General features: G+C 40.9%; 1 protein-coding gene across 1 annotated transcript in view; it reads right to left on the bottom strand.

Moving 5' to 3' along the window:
• LOC144606320 (uncharacterized) overlaps positions 1-26,981 on the bottom strand; it is a 117,745-nt gene that overhangs the window by 75,759 nt on the left and 15,005 nt on the right. The window contains exons 2-4 of the mRNA XM_078422323.1: positions 25,191-25,348; positions 15,370-15,548; positions 6,059-6,219 (exon numbers count right to left, since the gene is read on the bottom strand). Of these exons, the coding sequence (XP_078278449.1) occupies positions 6,059-6,219; positions 15,370-15,548; positions 25,191-25,348 (498 nt within the window). The remainder of the gene's footprint in view (positions 1-6,058; positions 6,220-15,369; positions 15,549-25,190; positions 25,349-26,981) is intronic.

Genomic DNA, 26,981 nt, shown 5'->3' with positions numbered 1-26,981 from the left:
GGTTAGGGACAAGGGAAATGAGACATATAGACGATGATGTAGAGAGCTAAAAAACAATTAATGAGATTTATGTTAAAAAGTAACGATGATAAAGGGAAAAGGCCAATGTTAGCTGTTTGTTTGGTGAAAACAAGAAGCTACTGCGACTTGGGTGGAGGAGGGATAGAGAGAGTGGGAATGCTGGGATTACTTGAAGTTAGAGAAATCAAAATTCATACCAAGCGAAATATGAGATGTTGTTCCTCCAATTTGCATTTAGCCTCACTCTGACAATGGAGCAGACCTAGGGCAGAAAGGTCTGTGTGGAAATGGGAAGGAGAATTAAAGTGGTTAGCAACCAGGGGATCAGGAAGGTTCAGGCAGACTGAGTGAAGGTGTTCAGCGAAATGATCGCCCAGTCTACGTTTCATCTCACTGACGTAGAACAATGAATACAGTAGATGAGGTTGGAGGAGGTGTAAGTGAACCTCTGCTTAACCTGAAAGGATTGTCGGGGTCCCTGGACAGAGTTGAGGGAGGAGGTATAGGGACAGATGTTGCATCTTCTGCGGTTGCATGGGGAAGGTACCTGGGGTGGGGGTGGTTTGGGTGGGAAGGGATAAGTTAACCAGGGAGTTGCGAAGGGAATGGTCTCTGCGGAAGGCGGATACGGGTGGACTTGGGAAGATGTGAGGAGATGAATAATAATCAATGTACTCTTGGAAGACAAATGACATTCTCTGTCATCAAATAAAGTGCCAATATTCATACCATGAGTAATAATATTGCCATCAAATGGTAAACTTACCAAGTTGGTCTATTTACTTGAGTCACAGATGGATGGTTGAATGAATGGCATTAGCATAAATTTATAAAATAGCTACACAAGTTTTGCATAACAAAAGTTAATGTGAAACACAATGTAAGATTTATGGCAAAATTCAGTGTAGGAGCCATTTTACGTTTATTAATTATTTTGCATATTATGATATTATTTTGTGTCCTGCTGTATTATTTTTGGACACAAAGAGGTTAATATTATGCTTACGTATATGGACTGGGAGAATCCAGGGGAGGAGTCTGATTATGAGTATAACTTGCCCGGCACTGACGTAATACTTCAGTGTGACACGCCAAGAACCTGCTGACATAAGGTGAGCATGTCATACAAGTCAAGCCGACTAAATCATAAGGTTTTAGTCAGTAACAGGATACGAAGGAGTGTCGGTGAGAAACTAAGTTCTTACGACATAGAAACAAAAAGTTAATGACAAGAGATATGTCAATATGTTTTTATTGCAACTTCAAATAAACGACTAACTAACTGTAAGGTCATGAAGATCTCTCTGTTGTTATTATTTGAGTTAAGAACCACCGCTCCTATTCCTTTGTCAAACAGCAAACTTTGGGGCTTTATAAGGAAGCATAAAGCTGGCCGCTACATGTGGTATTTATGATTTTTTGGTGATATTTAGACCTGAACATTTAGAATGGGTATTAAGCCCTGTGGTACATCATATTAAATTAATACTTTATTGATTTCTGAATTACTTTATCCATCTCTTTTCTTGATTATTTACATACACATTAAACATTTCAGAGCAATAGAGCTATCATTAGATTTAGGATCAAGATCATATTTAAAGTTTAAACCTTAATGTTTATGGAGAATCCGTGAAGTCTGCAACAACGGACTCCGAGGAGGAGTAACTGCAGTATTTCCATATTTAATTGCACATGAGCAGGTGTTACCATTGTCAGACGAACAGTAGAAACAATGAATGTCGTGGTTTCATCATCACTGCAATTACAAATTCTAAGTATTTGTTTATTATAAACACAATATTCTCATTCTCATTCTGTGGAAAAATCCAAATCTAAATGTAGTAATCTAATGTGTTCTTCTGGTATTCAGTTCATAGTATATTCTTTCTTTTGATGTCAACTAATGTATGGGTTTCTTACGGATTTCCTTACCAATGTAATTTAGTTTGTTTAGTTTAGTTTAGAGATACAGTGCGGAAACAGGCCCTTCGACCCACTGGGTCCGCACCAATCAGCAATCCCCGTTGTCCAGCGATCCCCGCATATTAACACTATCCTACACACACTAGGGTCAATTTTTACATTTACCAAGCCAATTAACCTACATACATGTACGTCTTTGGAGTGTGGGAGGAAACCGAAAATCTCGGAGTAAACCCACGTAGGTCACAGGGAGAACGTACAAATTCCGTATAGACAGCATCCATAGTCAGGATTGAACCCGGGTCTCCGGCACTGCATTCGCTGTAAGGCAACAACTCTACCGCTGCACCACCTTGCCGCCATAGAGACCATAGATGGAAATATATTCCATGAGGCAATTGGTCAAGAACGGGTCATTTAAGGTTTCACTGCACTCACATCGTATTGAAAATCTTGGCAGCCTGCAAAATATTAATGTTTCACTTTTATCTTTGGAGATCAATGAAAGTAGTATCAAATAATCTGCCAAAGGAACTAATCAGGTCAATCAGCATCTGTGGAAGGAAAAGGACAGTCAATGTTTCAGGTCACAACCCTTCCTCTGGACATCCAGAGGAAGGGTTGTGACCTGAAACATTGACTGTCCTTTTCCTTCCACAGATGCTGATTGACCTGATTAGTTCCTTTGGACATCCAGAGGAAGGGTCTCGACCCAAACATAATTGTCTATTTCCCTCCACAGGTGCTACTTTACCTGCATAGTTCCTCCAGGAGATTGTTTTATGTTCAAGATTCTAGCATCTGCAGTCTCTTGTGTTTGGATGAAACTAGTAAAATGGTTTAAATGTTTGCTTTGATACGTCTCTGTTTTCAATACAACACTTCTCTTTCTCTGGAATAATTCTCTCTAAAACTGTAGGTTGGAATATGACAGGCACTATGTTACTGTCAGCCAAGGCACATCATTTTGTCAAAAAAAACCACAATATTTTATCATTAGCTGGGTCTTAAGAGAACATTGATGCGGATGACTGTGACAAATATGGCCAATCATTTTTGAGCGATCTCACTATATTAAACTTCTGCACTCACCTTCATCACCTATTTTTTCTTGCTTACTTTAAACAAAATTACAAAGACAAGAGCACTTGATCATCTTTGAAGAGTCTTTTTTTTAAAAAGTTAGTGATGGAATAATATACTTGTGAAACTTTGTCTAAAGTCGCTGACTTGATTTTGTTGGCAGTGATCATAATTAGCATGATATCCAGTTTTGAAGATTAATACCTCTCTGTTGTCCAACATTTTTATCTGAAATTCTAACACAGAAAAAAAAAGTGCTCTGTTACCCTTGACTGCCCTTTTTAAGGTTTTACACAATTCATCCAATACACAATAATTTTGCTCTTCTTTTGATATTGTAGCTAATCATTCTGCAAAAGATGCCAGTAAAAACAATTTTGTGCAGATGTAAACTGTCCAAGCTTAAAAGGTCTCCCAAGTAGATATTGTTGTACATCCATTCATGTTAGCATTTGTGCAATTTTGAGCATGCATAAATCTGACTCTACACTTTCCTTCATTGTTGACTCCACTGCCTACTTCAAAAAACTGTCATTTTAATACATCTGCATCTTTCAAATTTTTACATTTTTAATTGTGCAATAGTTAGTCTTCAAATTTAATTTTAGAATCAACTGTTTCATTTTGGAAGAAAATGTCCTTAAAATATCCTTGACAAATTGTCTACATGATCTGAGCAAACAGAAAGTCTTCTTTAAATTTCAAGGTTTCAACAACCTTCTGCCATTCTGAAACCAGTTCCATCCTCACCAGCAATATCAAGTCTCATATTCCATAAGATAGAAAATATGAGGAGAGAGCTGTGAATGGATGTAAAGTGAACAACTAATGGATGGATCAAATATGATAATCAAGTTAAGTTCCCATATGTGAGAATGCACAGGAGTCTATTGTATTTGACAATGGATTGCTTTTTGCATCCTCTTGAGATTTTAGTTGCATCTCTTTCAGCCAATTGTTCTTCAGGGCATCTATGAGGATTATTTGTAAGGAAATGTTCCACACCATTAAGTAATCATCATATTGGAGATGATGACAAGGCCATTTTACATGGCACCACTAGATTTGTACAGGCCTGTTTAAATCTTATTGGGTAGCCTACAACCCAACAGTATGAACATTGAATTCTCTAATTTTAAGTAACACTCCCCCTTTTTCCCTCTCTCTATCCCATGCTCCCTCGTCCATCCCACTGTACACTAATTTCTACCACTATTTTGCCTCCCTTCCCCCACACACCATCCCCCACTGCCTATATACCCTCCTCTGGCTTTACATTTCACTCCTCTTCTTCCATTAACTGACACGCTTTTGTCTCTTTTTCATCTTGTGTCTCTGTTACTTACTCCACCCATTTGCCAATCAAAAACCTCCTCATCTCTATGCAACTACTGTTTGGCAAACTTTGTCCCATCCCCATCTTTTTCCAGCTTTGTCCCATCTCCTACAGTCTGCTGAAGGATCACCTATCCATTCCCTCCACGGATGCTGCCTGACCCGCTGAATTATCCCAGCTGTGTTTTGCTCAAGGTTCCAGCATCTGTGGTTCCTTGTGTGTCTAAATCTTATTCTGATCTATAAATGGACCTCATTCCCTACATTCCATGAAAATATTCAGGTAAATCTTGCATATAATAATGTACACATTGCAGAATACGAGCTCCGAGTAATAACGATACCTAGAAAACCAGGGAGTACCACCTCACTAGAGAGATAGCTAGCTAATTTCAGTGCGAGCAATAACATATATACATAGCGTAGTTCACTTAGGAAGTGTGTCAAAAAGGATAATACCTACAGGTTAAGTACTAAAGCAAGATCAGTCCTTATTGAGGAAAGGTTAAAAGCAGTATTAAAGGGTGCAGTGAGACCCAAGCAGGTGGAAATGACAGAAAGAGAAAATAATTTAGAAGCCACAAAAAACAAGACTCAAAGAATAAAGCCTAACATTTTCTAAAATATGTAAAATGTTTGGCAAAGATGGAGAGGGTGGATTTGGAGGGTACCACTGATAGAAGAGGTTGAATATGTGACAGTTATCATGGTCCAGATGCAATGCTCCTTCAAAAATAACATTGTTATCTGCAACAGAACCAAATAATAGAACAGAAACAATCTCCTTATCAATCAAACATAATAGAAAGGCATGAGTAGTACTGAGATAGCAATACAGAATCGTTTCAAAGACAGCTGGCAGAGAGGGATAGGAAGAAACAGTTATAAAGAAGAAGACACTCAGCAGTCAGGCAACAATTATGATTCCCAGAGATCTTCAAAAAGATGCCGTAACACGAATGCTTAAAATATTACAATAAAAAATTGCATTTATGCAGGGTCTTCCATGTTGAAAATATTCCGAGACACTTTGCAAAAATTAGTGCTGTACCAAAAGAGCAACTAATTTCAAGGTGCAACCAATCACTTGTTAGAGATTGAATGGTAAGAAAGAGGACAAATGAGAAAGCAATAAAAGTGGGGAAAAGAGCAGATTAAAGCTGGTGCAGAAATGTGAGGGACAGAGCAGAAAGGAATTGTGAAATTGCTTTTGAAGTTATATTTATATTTCATCTAGTTTAAAGAGACTGGCATCCGTACAACTCTGTTTCACGTTTAAATTAAGAAGTCACTTCTTATGTTTACTGACCCACAATAAAAAATAAATTGCTGACATCAATTCTTATATTGCACTGGCAGCAATTAAAAAAGGCAGCATTTTCATACTTCAGATTTTAAAAATTGTTTCTGAAATGAGTTGCCAATCAGAATCCCTCATTAGATTTTTAAAGGTATTTGATTGTGCATTTGAAAAGCCATGGCCTTCAAATCATGGGATCTTCTGCAAGAATGTGGGATTACACTGGGTTGTTATTTTCTGACTGCCATAGACTGATGGGCTGACTGGCTCTCTTGGCATAAAGATCCTATGATTCTATGAAAAATATCACACCATTCCTATAGGTATTCCTGTAGCATCATATAAAATCAGTACATCTCGAAAGAGAAAAGGCCAAGAGGAAGAAGAATTTACCTGAGTAAATTAATCACATCTTGTTGAAAGTGCATCATTGAAGCTGGTATGTCTATGGTAGTTTGGCATTCCACTCCTTCACAGTTCATATCCTGAAGTGGCCTGCCAAGACTGACATAAACAAGGACACCCAACGCTTTAGAATCTGCCATGTTTTTGATCTGGAAAGAAACGAGAAAATATTTGAATGAAAAAAATACCTCGAATACATAACAGACGCTGTGAGTGACACAATCAAAATAGTGCAGATGTTGGAAATCTAAAATCTACACAGAAAATGTTAGAACTACTCAGATGGTCAGGAAGCGAAAGCAGAGACACAAACAATTACGTAGACATGAAATCAAAAGTGGAACGGTTACCAAAGTAACAACTTTTAACCAACCAGAAGAGCAGGGAAAGAGCTGGGAATAAGAATGATGGGAAATTTGGTATGGAGTGCTGGGATGGGAGACTGGGGTTGTGGGGCAGAGCAGAGTTGGCTGCAGTGCTGAAAGAACAAATATTTTCATGAAAGAATGGAAGATAGGATTGACTAGCAACAGATACATTATAAGAATCTACTATTGAAAAATAAATGCCTTGGTACTGTTCGCAATTGAACTTATTATAGGATCCTTCTTTAGTGAATGCTGTGATGGTGCTCCTTTAGGTTGAGTTCATTGGACAGCATAGAGGAACAAGACAAGAAAGAATGAAATAAAGACCTGTCCTTACACCTCCTTCGCCTCCATCCAGGAACCTTAGCAGTACTTACAGGCGACAAAGATTCACGTTCAACTCTTCCCCCACCACAATCAGTCTGAAGAAGGGTCCCAACTCAAAACATTGCCTATTTTATTCTTCAGAGAGGCTGTCTGACTCGTTGAGTTACTGCAGCACTTTGTGTCTTTTATGGTAAACCAACATTTTACAGTTCCTTGTTTCTTCATGAATATATGATTCACTTGAACTGCTTCAGTGTTTTCATATAGAAACAAAGAACTGCAGATGCTAGTTAACACACAAAAAAGACAAAAAGTGCTAGAACAACTCAGCAGGTCAGGCAGCACCCCTGGAGAACATGGATAGGTCATAATTGGGTCAAAATTGTTCTTCAGACTTGCGATAGGTGGTGTTCAGACTGAAGAAGGGTCTCGATCCAAAACGTCACCTATCCATGTTCCCTGGGATGTTGCCTGACCTGCTGAGTTACTCCAGCACTGTGTCCTTTTAGTGTTTCCATATCATATCATATATATACAGCCGGAAACAGGCCTTTTCGGCCCACCAAGTCCGTGCCGCCCAGCGATCCCCGTACATTAACACTATCCTACACACACTAGGGACAATTTTTACATTTACCCAGCCAATTAACCTACATACCTGTACGTCTTTGGAGTGTGGGAGGAAACCGAAGATCTCGGAGAAAACCCACGCAGGTCACGGGGAGAACGTACAAACTCCTTACAGTGCAGCACCCGTAGTCAGGATCGAACCTGAGTCTCCGGCGCTGCATTCGCTGTAAAGCAGCAACTCTACCGCTGCGCTACCGTGCCGCCCTGTCAGAACTATTTTTAATAACCACAATTTTCATCAGAGTGAAGAGTGATGCATGGTGTGGGTGCAAGTGAATGTGCAACCTCTCTCTCTTCTTGTGGTTGGGACACCCAGAGCACAGCACAATTCTTAGCTGCTGCTGCTGTTGCTGCCGCCCTTCTGCAGCATCTGCTTCGTGGCAGACATAGCTCACTTTTTAACATGTGTTGGAAGGAACTGCAGGTGCTGGTTTAAACTGAAGATAGACACAAAAAGCTGGAGTAACTTAGTGGGTCAGACAGCATCTCTGGAGAAAAGGAATAGGAATAGGAAGAAGGGTCTCGACCTGAAATGTCACCTATTCATTTTCTCCAGAGATTTTGCCTTATCCACAGTTACTCCAGCATTTTGTGTCTACCTCTTTTTAGTATTGCTGAAAAGGTACCTCAAGTCTCTCCTCTTCAAGTTAACAAGAAGCAGTTAATTCTGCTGCTCCATAGATCCTACCTGACAAGCTGGGCATTCACAGTGTTTTCTGATTTGTTTTCAGACATTCAACACATATTTCTGTTTTAAGGGGAAATAAAGTTGAAATTCAAAAGAATGAGAATGAAAGAGAGAATTGAAGAGCAGGAAATAGAAATAAAATTCAATTTTTTCTGTATCTCCGGAACAGTTCACAACCTGAAGGAGTGAGTCTCTGAAACCTCAGAGGCAGAAGAGGGAAGCAGTTGATAGTAGAACAGATATAAAAATAAGGACAGAGTTTATCCAAAAAATCCCTTAAATGCAGCTGGAAATTGGTGTCTCTGCACATGGTACATTAATGATTGTTTACAGTTGATTGTGTTTCTCCAATAGTCACAGAAACAATGAGCATGGAAAGAGGCCCACCAAGCCCAAGGCAGTCCTCAACTGAGATAAAAACAACTTAACTGACAGGATCCAATTAAATGTCCATTTTACATTCCATTATTTCCCATGAAGGATTAAATAATAACAAACAGAACGAAAGGTTTATGGCCTGGAATAAACAACATTTAGAAGTCCTAAGTTAGAACTGAAGAAGGGTCTCGACCCAAAACGTCACCCATTCCTGCTCTCCAGAGATGCTGCCTGTCCTGCTGCGTTACTCCAGTTTTTTTGTGTCTATCTTCGGTTTAAACCAGCATCTGCAGTTCCTTCCTAAACATTTAGTTATTGGAGTCCTGATTAATAATCATACCTCGACTAACATCATATGTTCCAGTCATTATCAACCTCTTTCTTGCGTGAGATTCTTGTCTACAAAGTGGCATTTGTGTTCCTGTATACAATAAAGACCACACTGAAAAATATGCTTTGTGATCTTCCAAGCATGTAAAAAGTGCTCTGCATTTCATTTATTGCAAAACAAGACTTTGGGGATGGTGCCAAAACATGACGGCACCTGCATGTGCAAAAATAATTTCAATGTGCAGTTGCATTTGTGACAAATAAAGGACCATTGAATCATCTATATGCTAAAACTCTCGTTTGTTCGCATGTTCCTCAACTACAGCCATAACGGTACACGATAGCGCGACAATTTTAGGCCCACCTTACTCACTGTCGTCCCGTGGTCCGATGGAAGAAGATTAATGGAAATCGGTGTTATATTTTTAAAGTTATTCGCATTTTAAAGATTAAAAAACTGCGCATGCGCTGTTGGGGCTACGTTGATCTGGTACTTACGTAGGATGACCGTGAGCAGGACAAACGCGTCCACACCTGCGGAGTTGGGGCCCACTGAGCAGGGGTCAGCCGCCTGTCTCTTGGGGGCACGAGAGCCAGGCCAGGTGCCATGAGAAGCAGCCGGAGCCTGGGCCTGGGCCTGGGCCTGGACGTGACCGGGTAACCGCGAGCCTGAGATGGGCCAAGGGTAAAGGCAGCAGCAGCAGCAGCGGCGGCAAGGATGGGCGTTGGTGGAGGTGGAGGCCAAGGCCTGGGCCTGGCGCTGGGCCTGCCCTCTGTTCTCCCATGCCTCCTCCTCTCCCCGGCCGGCTCAGCACCTTCCCGACGCCGCCCAGAGTCCAGCAGCTCAGCAAAAGTGGGAGAGCCGCCGTCGTCTACCACTGAACATCCCCGCACGGGGTGGAACAGGACTCTCCCCCTACCCTGCTCCACCAATGGCAGCCGCCCGGGCCGGGAGGCGGGTTGCTACGGGAACCGTGGGTTGCTCCCGGGAGGGAGGGAGGGGTTGGGAGAGGGAGGAGGGGAGGGTGTGGGGGAGGGTGGGGGGTGTGAGAGGGAGTGGAGGAGGGGAGGGAGAGGAAGGAGGGGAGGGGGAGGTGGGAAGGAGGGGAGGGAGGAAGAGAGGGGGTGGAGGGAGGTGGGGAGGGAGGGAGGAGGGGAGGGGGAGAGGGAGGGGGGAGTGGGCGAGGGAGGGGAGGGAGGGGGGAAGAGGGGAGGGGGGAGTGGGGGAGGAGAGGATGCTGCACTAATGCAGGAGTGGTTTGAGCCCAACAGATCCACTTGGTCTAGTTGATTGATAAAGATGGACATGTTGAATTAAAATTTGCATGGCCACTTTTGATAATTATATGCTGTTGATTATTGCCACTCACCATTGTCGAGTCGTATTTGTTATAGTTGTGCAACAAAATTTAAAGGTCCCATAAAAAAAGGCAGTGTTTGCTCATGATACTGCTGAACATTTTTTTAATGCTTTTTCATCAAGCCAGCTTTTAAAATCTATACAATAAAAACCTTTCATCGGCCATCAAATCCATCTCCACTATAAAAAGGGACAGGTTTAAGAGAGGATAGAGAACTTTTGTTGCAGAAGCCTAACAATTCAACAGAAATGGATTATATTGATTCTATTCCAGGATTAGATTCAAATACCTGTTCAAAATTTATAACAATTCATCATATCTGAATTGAAATTTCTAATCTTTTTAAGAACACTATATTTTTTATATAACTGCAACAAGCAAATTTGACAATAATCAAATCCAAGAAATACTTGTCCTTTTCGCAATACATCAAACTAGTGTTGAAAAGTTTATACTCAGTTTGCCAACTTCATTTGAGAAGTATAAAGGCTGCAAATTCAACAACTTGTATTTATATTCAGTGAAGTTCCAAGAACTGCATCTGTGGGATTTTGGTGGTGTCATTTTGGCAGATTTCCAGGATAATTGGATATTACTCTTGTTAACACACCAAAGCACGTATTTACATATTTACATACCAATTTACATATTTTGAACCATCGTTACTTCAAAGAACTCAATCAGATTCGTAAGACACGATCTCCCACATACAAAACCATGCTGAATATCCCTAAACAGCCCGTGTCTATCCAAATTCATATATATCTTATCCCTCAGAACCTTCTCCGGTAACTTGCCTACTACAGATGATATGTTCGCTGGTCTCTAGTTCCCAGGTATAATGGCAATGATACACAGAAAAATCCAGTCCACACTTTCATTGTTAGCTGTTGACAAATTATTAAATTGGGACACTTAATTCTCCAGTAATTGTAACAATTTTATGAATAATTAATCTATCCTCTATAACCATCTTAGCTAAAAATATCCATAAATTCACCCTCTGCAAGCAGAAGTTAACATCCACCTTAATTTAAATAACCTCGTAACCTCGTATCAGGATTCTCCCACTAATGAAAACGTCTCAACATCCACGCTATCATGCCCCTAAGGATCTTATTTGTTTCAATAAATTCCAAAGAATTTAGATCTAATTTTTTTCACCACTCCTGATGGGAAACCATTTCATCCCAGGAATTAATTAGTGAACGGCTTCTAGACTGCTTCCAATCCCAGCATAATCTTTCTTAAATAATGAGATCCAAGCTGTGCACAGTATTCCCTGTAGCCTCACCCGTACCCTGTACCACTGTAACAATATTTTCTTATTTCTAAACTTCTGTCCTCCTGCAATAAAGACCAATAGACCATTTGCCTTTGTAACTATTTGCTGCAACAGCTTGCCTTCTGTGATCTGTGCACAGTAACATATGCATTCCTCTATCCTTTGGTCAGCAGCAATATTTCTCCATTTGGACAATAGTCAGTTTTTAGATTCTGTTCAGTGAAGTACATAGCCCTCATCTTCCCCATGTCTACCCACATGTACCACATGCAGCAGCTCAAAGGAATGCCATGGGAACGGAGGACATGATCTCCTATGTGCCAAGGGATTCCTATACGATGATCTTTCCCAATCAAGTCCTGTACTGTGAGTGGACACACATCATACCAAAGTGCTGGTTGTTCAAAGGACTAGTGATCACAGCATCCAACTCAGATATTATTTGTAAAGACTATAAACAATGAACAGACCTTCACTAGAGCAGAAACCATTATTTTAATCTTGAAAACTGAGATCGGCAGTGTGCAAGGTATCACAGTACAAACTGTAATTAAAATCTCAGGTCAAGTCGAGTTTAGTAAAAGGAACATCATGAATAAAAGTGCAATGAAGGGATCAGGTAAGCAAGCCGTAGATATGTAATGTGACTCAATAATTATTAAACGGAACAGAACAATATTTCACAAATAAATCAGTAAAAACAAATTGTTAAAATTAAAAGCTTGATTTAAGAATGCAGGTTATTGAATTAACAAAAGAAAAGTGTAAATTGGTAGATACATAACAAGTACTTTGCTTCGATGTTTACAAAATATATTGAGTGAATTGGTTAAAAAGGTGAGTAATATATATCATTAAAGGATATCATATGAGATGGCAATTAAGTTAAAGCACAATTGCTAGAATTAAGTTAAAGCACAATTGCTAGAATTTAATGAGGGAAGTAGTGTAAGAAATAAAGAAAGCTCAAGAAATTATATTTCAGGGTTCAGTGGGATTAGATATTTCCCGAGGATGGTAGGATGTCCAATGTGACAATTATCTTCAAGCAGAGAATACTAACCTGGGGAATAAGAGGTCTGTTACTAGAGTGTGCTTTTGAGAATATGGAACTGCAATTAAAGGTAGGAAGAAAATAATTAAAAGAGTGAACATGGAAAGAGAAAATGCACTTGAAGGTAATGGTACTTTTTTGAGATTATGACAGGTTCGATGGATGGGGAAATTGCAGTGAACATGCTGTGCATAATAGAATTTAAGAAAGCTCGAAAGATGTCTAAGGGGTTATTAGAAAGCTATGAGAAGCCAGCAAAATGAATTGAAATTCCATTGGCAGGGACAAAACAGAGTGAAGATTGAGTATGTTTGCGAATGGTTGAAGTAATTAATAGTATTCCATAGAGTTCCGTTCAGGAACTGCATTTTTACATTGAACATGATTGATTTGAGTAGAGGATTTGTGAGCATTGTCTCCAAATCTGAAAATAAAATCATAACAGACAATTATGACAATAAAAAGAAGAAATTGATACATTAGTGGAATGGGCAGAAAAAATTTACAAAGGAAATCTGAATTGGAACATTTGTGCAAAAGTAAATTTTACAAGGGAGATGGTTTGATTTTGTGGAAGGGCAATGGAATTTGAGGCATTCAGATTATAAGCGACAACTGAAGTGATAATACTACAAGGAAAGTTAAAGAAATAGACTAGGTATTTGATTGAATAGGAGAGAAAAATCCATGCACATGTAAATACACTATGTGAATTTCAATTGCTGGATTTAATGAAGAAACCATGCATGAAATCCATTGGGTGTTTCTACTTAGAAGTGAATGGCAATTGAGGCAGTATGAGACTAGCGGGAGAGTCTCAGCAGGGATTATACAAATGAACCAAGGCAAACGTGAGACCAATTGAACACTCCAGGAGAGTATCCCTATCAAGAGAGCCCTGGACATGGGTCACCCAATATTTCTGTAAAGTGCTTGAAGAAGCTTTGTTACTCACCGTAACCCAGAAATAACCAAAACAAAAATGTTAAAAACATACCTTGCTGGGTATCACTTGTTTCCCGTTCCACATGCTTTGAACCTGCCACTTAAATAGATGAGAAAACTAGAATGGGTTTGGCCATGGAAATTAGTGTCTACTGGAAGAGGAAGTGACAAAGACTAGTGGACAGAATGATGGATTATCGAGAATGAAGGAGCAAGGGAAGGATAGAGAAAAAAAACATTTGCTGTTTGACAGCAGCTTACTTGCTTTGAACATGGTTTTAGAAGGAGAACTCTTGCTGTCTTGTATATACATTCAAACAAACACGGGGTCTGAAGAAGGGCCCTGACCCGAAACATGGTCTGAAGAAGGTTACCAAAATGTTACCTATCCTTGTTCTCCAGGGATGCTGCTTGACAACTTGCCCCAGCACGTTGTTCCTATTTCTGATAGCCAGCATCTGCAGTTCCTTGAGTCTACATTTTAAAAACTCACTTTGTTGGTCTTGACTTATTAGATGGTTGGACAGCTCATAATTACAAACAACATCTTACAAACTGCAAAATAATATTGTGTAATAGACAATATAATACTCCTATGATAAGCAATTAGTGCATTCCTTGATCAATCATTAATCTTGGACAATGACTCAAAGCACAAATTTCCTCCTCTTTGGTCATGATTACTGGGATGTGGGGAACAAAAGAACCCCACAGGACCTAATGATATTTATATGTACGGCTCCTTGTTTGCAGATACACTGGGCCCACAGCTGTTTCAGGAATTTACTTTATATGCCTATTCCTCTGGGTTTTAGCTCCATGATAGGAAGTCTATCTCAATAAGAACATGTCCTTTCTGCCAATAAAAATGACGACTCCGGGTCCATTTGGCATGCAAGAAGCCAATCGTTCATTTCAAAACAACAAAACAGAATACTCCTAATTCAAGGAGTCTGAAAAATATATTTCAATGTAAATATATATTATTGTAATTTAAAAAATTATTTTATTCACTTGTTAATTTATTTTTTCAAAGTTTGGATCTCATTTTGATCTAAAACAAGACGTCTCAGAGTGTTAGGGAAATTAAACAATCCAGTTGCTATTTACGATCTGCAAACAGTTACATTACTAAAATCTTTTGGAAATTGAAAGATGCTCCAAGATTTGAAAAGTTTGGACTCTCGCATGCTCATGATTCAAAATACAAAAGGAGTTAAAAACTCAAAACGTAAAAGTCAGCAGAAATTGGTGAAGATTCATCCATGCTTGTTCTTTTTTTGATCATATTAGTGGTAGCCGGAATATTCTGTATACCAAACCACGGTTTGGTAAACTTTTTATTATAATCTGCAATTAAAATTGGAGCTCAGCAATACAAATTCCTGACTGTACAGATGTAATGTATAATCATTGCCACAGGCCGCCTTTTGCTCGTAATCAATATATCAGTTGCCAGGTCTTCTTAAATCCTGTGTACATTTATCAGAAGTTGCATAGGTAAATAAGTAATGTAATTAAGTAACAGTTAACTGTGATTCTATTAAAAAGAGGATTTAGTAATAAAAAGTATTGTCCAGGCATATAATTGTAGACACAAACCCAATAAAGCAGTGGTTCCCAACCATTTTGAATGAAAACACAACTAGTTCATACTAAAATAATATAGGTACCCCATCTCATAAACACCTGCTGAGATCATAGGTTTCTCTTTATGAGTTAGGGCTGTCCTGGGAAGTCCCAAAAAAATTCCACCAAGGCAAGATGCCTTGTTATGTATGTGTTAACCAAGTATATGTTAACTTTCTAACTCAATGGCCTTATTATTATTATTAAAATATCACTGAGCCTCTGTTATCCAGAAGATCAAGAATCCCATGTTGAGAACCACTGCATAAAGAACTTTACTGAAGGAAATAATTGTAAGTAGTACCTTTGTGAAATATGAGCAGTTCCCTTCACCAGAGACCAAAGCCACAGCACCTTCTACATCAGAGGTAATATTGCAACCATCACTGCCATCCATGAGAATATATGGCACAGATTTCCAGCTTTTCATTATCCAGTCGTACCTCGCATCCAGTCGTTTGCCAATAATCGTCAATTTCAATTCTGAAATTAAAATATCATGAAACTGAATGACACAGGTTGATACAGACTGCTTGTTTTTCTTATCAGTTCAATGTATATGTAAAAAAAATGATCACGACTGAGATCATCCACTATCTAAGAGGTAAGGTAATACGGTTCCAAAATATTAACCAACTCCAAGTTAGATGAGGATAGAAAAAAAACCTAGGGTCAACAAGATCAGATAGCTGAATATGTGGCCCAAATATTGGTGCAGGAGAAATAGGTTTCAATTCAAGGAACAATCTGATCTACAGATGGGAAAGAGAGAGAAAACAAGCTGTTTCATTGGGTATGGCTTCACTTGGATCAGGTTCAGACATGTGGCCTACCTAGCTGAATGAAAAATTAGAGCTGTCGACTAATCTTTAAACTAAATAGTGCTGCAGAATGCTCAGCCGAGGGAAAATTTGGAAAACAAAAGAGAAAAGACAAGGGAATAGTGTAGAGAAACAAAAGTGGAAAATGATAAACAGGGGCTACAAAAATATTTTTATTCACAAAATGCTGGAGTAACTCAGCAGGTCGGGCAGCATCTCGGGAGAGAAGGAATAGGTGACGTTTCGGGTCGAGACCCTTCTTCAGACTGATCAGACTTCAGACAGCTACAAAAATAATGTACCTCCAACTGGAGAATGAGTTCGGAGAAATGGTACAAAGACAGAATTCAAGGCTCGTTGAAAACAAGTATTGCAGATGGTAGTTTTTTTTACCAAAAGAAAGCGTTGGAATAACTCAGCTGATTAGGCAGTATCTAAAGAGAACGCGGATCGGTGACCTGTCGGGTCGTGACTCTCTTTCAGACTGATTGTGGAGAGGGGGAAAAGCTGGAAGAGAGGATGGGCATGACAAACCCTGGTGAGCGATCGGTGGATAGACACAAAAAGCTGGAGTAAGTCACCAGGACAGGCAGCATCTCAGGAGAGAAGGAATGGGCGACGTTTCAGGTCGAGTCCCTTCTTCGGATCGAGTGATCGGTGGATACAAGTGAGGGAGGAGTTTGGTTAGGCAGGTGGTTGGACCGGAGGCAGAGATGAAAAGACAAAAGGTGTGAAGTAAGGAGAGAAGCGGGACAAAATGTGAAGCCATGGGAAGGAGGAGAGAAAAATGAGTGCAAGTCCAGGTGAGGCATACGGAAGAGAGGGGGGGGGGGAAAGGCAGCAAGATGGGGGCGATGGTTCTTTGTAGGTTTGTTGCCTAAAATTGGAGAATTCAATGCTCATCCTGTTTCGTTGTAAACTACCCAAGCAGAACATGAGGTGCTGTTCCTCCAGTTTGCGTATGGCCTCAATCTGGCCATGGAGGAGCTCAGGACAAAGGTCAGTATGGGAATGGGATGGGGTTAAAATGGTTAGCAACTAGGAGATCCAGGTCTAGTCAGAATGAGGGTGTGTAAAAGATGTCACATTGGGAACACCAAATGTAATAGATAAGGTTAGAGGAGATGCATGTGAGCCTCTATCTCATATTTAAGGACCGCTGGGTTTCTTGTTTGATTGTGAAGGCGCAGCATAGGGACAGGTGTTGCATCTCCAGCAGTTGCAGGGAAAAGCATCTGGGGAGGGGCTGGTTTGGATGGGAAGGGATGAATGAACGGAGGAGTTGCAGAGGGAGTGGCCTCTGAAATGCCACAAAGAGAGGAGATGGGAAGATGTAACTGGTGATGGAATCATATTGAAGGTGGCAGAAATGTTTGAGTTAGTGTTAGTGTATTGGATGCAGAAGCTGGTGGGATGAATGGCAAGGACCAGGAAAATCTCTATCCTTGTTCTGTGTTGGAGGGAGGGGGAGCGAGACCAGAAGTACAGGGCACAGATGAGACATGGATGAGGGATCCATCTATGACTGGACATGAAAGAGGACATCTCAAAGAGGAATGGAAAGTCTCATCTTGGGAGCAGATGCGGCAGAGGTGGAGAAATTGAGAGCAGGGGATAATATCTTTGCAGAGGCAGGGTGCGAGGAGGTGTGTTCCAGATAACTGTGGGAGTCGGTGGTTTTATAGTAAGCATCAGTTGATAGTCTGTCTCCTGTGATGGAGACAAAGAAATCACAAAAAGGGAAAGAGGTGTCAAAAATAGTCCAAGTAAGGGCAGGGTGGTAGTTAGTGGTAATGTTGATGAAATTGGTGAATCCTGCACGGACGCAGGAGGCAGCCCCAATGCAATCATCGATGTAGCAGAGAAACAGTTGCAGGATGGTGCCAGGGTACATTTGGTACAAGCTCTATTAGACTTAACCAACAAAAAGACAGGCATGCAGGTGTCCAAGGCAATACCCTTAACTTGGGGAAAATGAGAGGAATCAAAAGAGAATTTGTTGAGTGAGAGGACATGTTCCGCCAGGCAGGTAAGTGTTAGTAGAGGGAAATTGGTTGGGTCTCTTTTCGAGGAAGAGACAGAGGACTTTGAAGCCTTCCAAGTGTAGGTGCAGAGGGACTGGATGATGCTATGGGTGACTCGAAAATGAAAGTTATTGAAGAGTTGAAGGGCAAGTGAGGTATCTTGGATGTAAGTCGGAAGCGACTGGACAAGGGAGGATAGAATAGAATCAAGGTATTTGGAGATGAGTTCTGTGGGGCAGGAGCAGCACAAAACAATGGGTGTGCAAAAGCAGTCCTGTTGTAGATTTAGGATAGGATATAAAAGCAGACAGTGCAGAGCTGGGGAATTATAAAGTTGGAGGCAGTGGAGGAGAAATCACTAGATGTGATGAGATCGGTAACTGTCTGGGAGATAATGGCCAGTATTTATCTGTGGGGTCATGGTCAAGGGGTAAGTAAGAGGGGGTGTCCGAGGGCTGACTGTAATCAGGCCCCGACCCAAAACATTGCCTTTCTATTTCCTCTATAGATGCTGCCTGACCTGCAGTTACTCCAGTACTTTTCCTATTATCCCTAACCATAATCCCTACATTGTGATCTTCCCATAAGAGGAAACATACTTTCCACGTCCAATCTGCCAAGACAACTCAGGTTCATTCAGAATTAGAATTAGGCCATTCTGACCATTGAGTCCACTCTGCCATGCAATCATGGCTGATCTCTGCCTCCTAATCCCATTTTCCTGCCTTCTCCCCATAACCCTTGACACCCATTCTAATAAAAAAATTGTCTATCTCGGCCTTAAAAATTTCCACAGCTCTCCACAGATTAACTACGCTCTGACTAAAGAAGTTCCTTATCACCTCCTTTCTAAAAGAGCGCCCTTTAATTCTGAGGCTATGACCTCTGGTCCTAGACTATCTCACGAGTGGAAACATCCTTTCCACATCCACTCTATATATGCCTTTCATTATTCTGTAAGTTTCAATGAGGTCCCCCCTCAACCTTCTGAACTCCAGTGAGTGGAGGCCCAGTGCTGTTAAACGCTCATCATAAACGCCCATTCATTCCTGGAATCCATCTTGTAAACCTCCTCTGGACCCTCTCCAGTCAGCACATCCTTCCTCAGATGTGGGGCCAAATCTGCCCATAGTACTCCAAATGCAGCCTAGCCAGCCCCTTATGGAGCCTCAGCATTACATCTCTCTTTGTTTTTTACATATTTCAATCAAAGTTGCCTGATTCTTCTAAACCTGCTGATACAAGCTGAGACTGTCCAACCTTTTCCCATAAGATGACCTGCTGTTCCAGTTATTGGTAAGTCAACCCTCTCTGAACTGTTTCCTACTCATTGGCAGCCTTCCACAAACGTACACAGTATTCCAGACATCACTTTCCAATTACCAATCTAACTGAGGTATAATTTCCTCACATTTATATTTAATTCCTCTCACAATAAATGATAACATCAAGTCTTACTGTAACTGCCTACTAACCATTTACAAATGATGCATAAGGATATGCTGGTCCCTGTGCATCACAGCTCTGCAATCTCTCACCATTTAAATAATGTGCTTTATTTTATTTTTCCTGCAAAAATAGAATAATTTCATATTTTACCCCATTATACTTGATTCAACAGATATTTTGCACTCTCTTAATCCATCCACATCCCTTTCAAGTCTCTTTATGCCTTCTTCACAACTTACTTTCCAATTGTTGATTTCATTAACTATACCACCAACTTCCATTCCACCCTCAAATTCATTTGGACTATCTCAGACACCTTTCTCCTCTTTCTTGATATCTCTATCTCCATCACATCGGACAGAGTACCGACTGACAACTACTTCAAACCCACTTATTCTCAGGGGTATCCGTACTGCAACACCTCTCACCCTAGCTCACAATCTCCTACTCTCAATTTCTCTGTCTCTGCCGCAGTTGTTCCCAAGATGTGGCGTTACACATAAATAGACGTCCTATTTCTAGGACATGTGAAATGGCTTCTTTAGTAAATGTGGGTTCCTTCCCCCCCCCCCCCCCCCCCCCGTTGTCACAGATGAATCCCTCACCTGCGTCTCCTCTGTCACAGGTGAGTTCTGGTCTCACTTCCCCTCTACCTAGCTGGAAAAAGGTTAGTGTTGACCTGGTCCTTGCCTTTCATCCCACCAGCCACCACATCCACCACATCATTCTCCAACATTTCTGCCACCTTCAACGTGATCCCACCACCAGTCATATCTTCCCATCACCATCACTTTCTGCTTTCTGCGGAGTTTGCTGCCTCCACACTCATCCCTTCGCACCCAAGCCAAACCCTCCCAGGTACTTTCCCCTGTAACTGCATGCAATATAACACCTGTCCCTGTACCTCCTCCCTCACATTCATTCAGAGACCCCAGCAGTCCTTCCAGGTGAGACTGAGGTACATGTGCACCTCCTCTAACCTACTGCGTCCAGTGTTCCCAATGTGGCGTCCTTTACATCGGCAAGACTAAGTAGAGACTTGGTGACTCTTTCGCCAAACAGTTGTGCTTGGTCCGCCAAGGCCTACTAGATCTCCTGGATGCTAACATTTTAACTCCCCTTCCCATTCCCATACTGACCTTCCTGTACTGGGCCTCCTCCATTGCCAGAGTGAAGCCACACACAAACTAGTGGAACACCTCATATTCTATTTCGGTAGCTTACAACCTAACAATATGAACATTGAATTCTCCAATTTTAGGTAACTAAACTACAACCATCCCCCCTTCACCCCTCCCCTTCCCACCCCATCTTCCTTGTGCCAAAGCTGGACTTGCACCCATTTTCCTCTGCCCCTCCCCTTCCACCTATATTCCTTTCTCTGGATTCACAATTCGCACTTCTATCCTTATCTCACACCTTTTGTCTTTTCATCTCTAGCCTTTGCCAAACAATCTGCCAATCAACCCTCATCTGTATCTACCTATCATTCACCAGGCCTTCTCTTGCCCTTCCTCTCTTCCAGCTTTGTCCCTCTCCTTCTCCTCTTCCACCACAATCAGTCTGAAGAAGGGTCCAGACCTGTATAGTCACCTATCCATATTCTCCAGAGATGCTGCCTGATCTTCAGTCCTGTTTCACTCTTTGCTTTCCATCTATGTATGTGTCATCAGCAAACTTAGCAACATGCCTTTTGTGTCTTCATCCAAATTGTACGAAGTTCAGGTCCCAGCACCGATCCCTGAAGCATAGCATAAGTTTCCTCTTACCAACTTTTGATAGACTGGAGTGTAGGCTCCGTAACAGTGGCTAATAAAGCTTTTCACTACCTTGGTACATGTGACAATAAATAAACTGAAATAATCCCTTCGCATCTGGCTGCTTTATGCAACAAGCTCTTCTTCAACTTTTAGCCTATCTAGAATCTCAACAGCATTTTCCTTTGCTGAATACTCCAGCAAATTATTCTTCCGTGGTTAAAGATAGATGTAAAGTATTTGTTTAATACCTCTGTCTGTTCTCTGTCTCCTTCTCCCCACCTCTCCTATCAATCAAAATGAAAGGAAAAAAAAGTAGCCTAAGTTAATGGTGGAACCTTGCAGATTGAAACAAGAGAAATTATATGAAGAAATTAGCAGAACATATAAAAATATATATTGTATCTTCATGGGGAAAAGGCAGAGAGAACTACATTCCTAGACTAAATGAGTAGCTCAACGAATTAGCACATGTAAGTACTAATAATGGAGAAAGTAATGGGACTGGAAGATGATAGAGCTTGCTGTGAGAGATGTTGGTGCACTGAAAATTCCAGGGATTCTTGAACTATTCCAATGGATTGAAAGGTAGAAAATGTGATTACACCATTTTTAGGAAAGGAACGAGAGAGAATACAGGGAGACTAATTAGCCTGACATTCATATCAGTGAAAATGGTGAAATGGTTTAATCTACTATTAAATAGGTGGTAACAGATCGCTGATTAGATTTGGCACAATCAACATAAATTTATGAAAAGGAAATTATGTTTGACCAATCTGTTAAAGGTTTATTTTGAGGTTGGAGTCAGAAGAATAGATAGGCAAATTAGCTGATATGGCGCATTAGCACTTTCAGAAGGTATCTGATCAAGTGTTACAAGGGAGAATTGTATTGACAGGTTGAATGAGAAATAAGAGGGCTAATGGAGTATTGGAATAAATGGATCATTTTGGGTTAGGACTCTAATATGAGAAGATGATGCAGGTTTTTAAGTGCTGATGCTCCAGCCATTTACCAACTACGCCTTCAACATCATAATTCCAGCACTCCCTCTGCAACTGCATCCTTGTCTTCCTGACCCATAACACTGCCTACAGTAAGGAATGGTGACAAAACATCCCCCATGATAATTAGCACAGGTACCCATAAAAATCCACCAGGTGGCTCCAGCAATGGCTGCCTCGCCAACAGTCTGTCTGCCCCTTCCTTCTTTGTGTTTTAATAGTATGTGTTAAATGTATGTTTTTAGTGTTCTTCAGCTTGTTTTATGTGGGGGTGTGCGGGAGGGGGAAACTTTTTCTAATCTTTTACCCCGACGGAGCCGCCAATTTTTTTCCGTGTCGCATCTCCGTCCGCATGGTGACCTCACATCGAGTAGTTGGCGACCTTTGCTGGAGAACGACTTTTGAGAGCCCCATCGCGGGGAGCCTGCGGGACTTTAACATCGCGGAGCCCATGATCCCTTTGCCAGGGATCAATCACGGAGCTCCAACCGTGGGAGCTTGCAGACTATAACATCACGGAGCCCGCGGTCTCTGGTCAGAGACCGACCGGGAATCAAGCCACAGGAGCTTCGATCGCCCCGACGCGGGAGCTTCGATCGCCTCGACGCGGGAGCTTCAACCACCGGCTGCGGGAGCTTCGATCGCCCATATGGATGGTTCGACTGCCCCGACCGCAGGAGAATAAAGAGGAAGAAGGTTGGACTTTTTTGCCTTCCATCACAGTGAGGATTGTGGGGAATCTGCTCTGGTGGATGTTTATGTTAACTTTTATGTAGTTGTATGTCTTGTTGCTTTTTTTTCGTATGGCTGTATGGTAATTATCATATCACTGTACCTTAATTGGTACACGTGGCAATAAAAGATCTTTGAAACCTTTGAAACTATGTTCTCAGACCCTTAATTATACTCCCTCTACTCTCACAACTGTGTCGCCAAATTCTGCTTAACTCCATTTACATGGTTTCAGATGACACCTTTGGGCTGGATATAAACAATGATAAGACAGGGTACAGAAAAGAGATGGAAAGCATAGTAATATGTTTTTAAGACAACAACCTCTCCCTCAATGTCAGCAAGATGAAGGAGATAATTATTGGCGTCGGGAAACGTGGTGGTATATATAGTCCAGTCAGCAATGGTGCCAAAATAGATATGGTCGAGTTTCACGTTTCTAGGCATAAATTGAAGCTAGAGCCAAGAAGGTGGGCAGCAGTCGAGTTGCGGCCTTGCAGCGCCGGAGACCCAGGTTCGATCCCGACTATGGATGTTGACTGTACGAATTTTCTATGTTCTCCCCATGACTCGTGGGTTTTCTCCGGCTTTCATCGGTTTCCTCCACACTCCAAAGATGTACAGGTTTATAGGTTAAATGACTGTAAATTGTCCCTAGTATGTGTGTGATAGCGTTAATGTGCTGGGATCGCTGGTCGGTGCGGACTCGGTGGTCCAAAGGGCCTGTTCCCGCCATGTATCTCTAAACTAAACTAAAATGCATCAGTGCCTCCATTTCCTCAGAAGACTATGCTTGGAATATCCCCAACAACTCTTTCTACAATGCACATCAGAAAGCATGAATCTGGCTGCATCACAGTTTAATTGTGATGCTCTGACCAAGAAATTACAGAGAGTTGTTGATGTAGTTCAATCCATCAGACAAACCACCCTACCATCGGAAAGCAGCTAATGTAATCAAAGACCTTCTTTCAACACTTCAAGAAGTCATTCACTCTTCTTCCCTCGCCCACCAGGCAGAAAATACAAAAGCTTGAATGCCCATAACACCAGATTCTGGGACAGCTTCATCCCTACTGTTATCAGACTACTAAACAACTACAAACTAGGCTGTAGTCCAATTTAGCTCATTGAGGACCATGCACATTTTCTCTGTAACTGTAACACTTTAATGCTACACCATAGTATTCTGCATTCTGGTAATTTTATGCTCTGCACTACCTGTTGCTGCATGTGCATAGCTTGATTGTACTCATTAATATTGTGATTTGACTAGATTGCATGTAAACTAAGTTTTCCATTGTTAACGTGTCAATAATAACCCAATACTAATGCCAATAATACCAATAATAAACTGGAAGATTTCATGGTGGAAATAAACTTCAATTTGTAGAGTGCTGAAAGAAAACTCAGAATAATACATATTTAGTTGAAACATGGAAATAAACTTCAAATTGAAGCGTGATGAAAGGTACAGAATAATATAAACTTAGTTTGAAACAAGGAAAGGAGCAAAAATGAACATATGATAATTGAACTTCAGACCGAGAGAACAAAAATGAGTTCCTTTCCCTTGGAAGCGAATAAATTGATGCACAAGAAGTCACAATAAGTCTCAAGGAGACAGACAAAAGGCCAATCACACAAAATGTAATGGTGAAAGGTCAATCAAGGGATTGGTTGGGCAAGAAATGAAAAAAAATTATAGGAACAGAAATCTCAAAAGTATAAGCAATGAAATTGTGAAGCAGCTTGTGAAGCAGCTGTGAGGCAATGGATCTTGAGTTCCAGAACCAGGGAGGTATTAAGGGAGATTGAAAATATTTTGACCAGAGATGGAATGAAACTGCAAATCCAAGCACAATTTAAACTACACGTGAACTGAGAAAAAAAATATTCCATTAACACATGAAACATGTGCAAAATACATCTGAAAAATAAAATACTTTTCTATGATTTAAACCACTGCATTAAACATTCTGCATTGATGTTGCAAGGAATAAGATTGTAGGTAAGAAGTAGTTTTTTCTTTCCTTAATATTTACAAACATTTACCATCCTAAATACAATTGGTTTTGCAAAAAAATGCATTTATTATTTCAGTCAACTTTTCTTCAACAATTTTAATATCTTAGAATGGTTATTAACTCAGGCTGTTGAGTTTCCTAAAGTTAACATGAGCTTTTATAATGCTCTTAATTATAATGCTTTTTACTCCAGGTCCATCCAACAATAACACAATTAATACATTTCTGTCAATTATTTCAGTACCTCAGCATTTTGTATATTCAATACAAGGGCTAAAATATTCCTGTTTTAAAAGTATTAGTTATACCTGGTGAAGTGAAAACAACTTGAGAGAATCCACAGTTGTGCCCCTGACATCTCCAGGAATAGAAGACAGCTGGAATCCAGGTACCCAGAGCAAATACTGGAGTTGGTACAAAATGAAGTCGAGAAAGCAAGTTCTTAATTTCCTGACTGTCCTTCACCCTGTGGTTAGCATAACAAGACTGACATGTAATCTTGATGTATTTGTAATGTTATCAAATTCAAAGTTTTGGTACTGAGTGACTATTTTTTTTAAACAGTTAAATATACATATAAGCTAACGAAAAAAAAATGTAGGGTTGACTTGTACATTTCTATTATAATATGCAGGATGCTAAGTAGCAAATTTAAGCATTTAAACTTTTAACAATGATTCTTGAATACGGATTATATCAACAAAGAAAGGACAAAGAAAAACAAAATAATACCTTGACTGAAGAATGCTGAAGAACATAAACCACAAAAGCTGCACAACAGATATACAACATCCATCTTAATAGAGAAATTAGCTAGAGGTGAAATTGCCACATATCCATCATCTTGTCAAGAAACATTTTGTGAAAATGTATAAAAGGAGTGGGAGAAAAAGTAAAACAGAAATGTCCATCAATCTCAATTTTACTCTTTCTTGAAGTTTTATTCCCGAGTACCTGATTTTTTTTTCATTATCCATCCACCAAGCAAGTACAGCAAATCCTCGTTTTAACAACCCCCTTATAACGGATTTTGGTTATAGTGAATTGACCTGTCGATGCCAGGCTCCCACCACTCTCACTAGCTACCGCTTCTTTCTGCTGGCCATCGCTTTGCCCACTCAGCCTTTATCCTGCCCCTCCCCCACCTGCTCCTTTTCCCTTCACTTTGTCCACACCGCTGCTATCTCCTCCACCGCCTCCTCCTTCTCCCATCCCTCTGTCCACTCTTGTCACGATCCCCCCCTCCACCTGGGAAGATGTCAGCGACTGTGGGGGAGGAGGAGAAGGCAGCGGGGGAGCGGACAAAGCGATGTATAAGAGAGGAGAGAGCCCACAGTGACTGAGCGTGTCCTGTTCGTAGTGGCACCCTGTCAGGGGCTACAACGTGTGCCGCAACAACAACTGCGTTAACCGGTGAAGAAGAGCTCGCTAGTGCAGACCAGCGACATCAGTGCCTATTTTAAGGTAAACGACACAAAGTGCTGGAGTAACTCAGCAGACTGAATCAGTCTAAAGAAGGGGCCCAACATAACCTATTCATGTTCTCCAGCGATGCTACCTGACCCAGAGTTACTCCAACACTTTGTGTCCTTTTGTGTATTAACCATCACAGCAATTCTTTGTTTCAACTGCATGAGGATTTGAGTTTAGGAGCAGGGAGGTTCTGCTGCAGTGTTAAAGGGCCTTGGTGAGACCGCACCTGGAGTATTGTGTGCAGTTTTGGTCTCCTAACCTGAGGAAAGACGTTCTTGCCTTAGAGGGAGTACAGAGAAGGTTCACCAGATTGATCCCTGGGATGGCGGGACTTTCATATGAGGAAAGACTGGATAGACTGGGCTTGTACTCGCTGGAATTTAGAAGACTGAGGGGGGATCTTATAGAAACATATAAAATTCTTAAGGGGTTGGAGAGGCTAGATGCGGGAAGATTGTTCCCGATGTTGGGGGAGTCCAGAACCAGGGGTCACAGCTTAAGGATAAGGGGGAGGTCTTTTAGGACCGAGATGAGAAAACATTTCTTCACACAGAGAGTGGCGAGTCTGTGGAATTCTCTGCCACAGAAGGTAGTTGAGGCCAGTTCATTGGCTATATTTAAGAGGG

The sequence above is a fragment of the Rhinoraja longicauda genome, chromosome 2 (genome assembly GCF_053455715.1).
Source record: "Rhinoraja longicauda isolate Sanriku21f chromosome 2, sRhiLon1.1, whole genome shotgun sequence".
Classification (NCBI taxonomy): domain Eukaryota; kingdom Metazoa; phylum Chordata; class Chondrichthyes; order Rajiformes; family Arhynchobatidae; genus Rhinoraja; species Rhinoraja longicauda.
The sequence above is the reverse complement of the archived record's forward strand: the minus strand, read 5'-3'. Positions and strand labels throughout refer to the sequence as shown.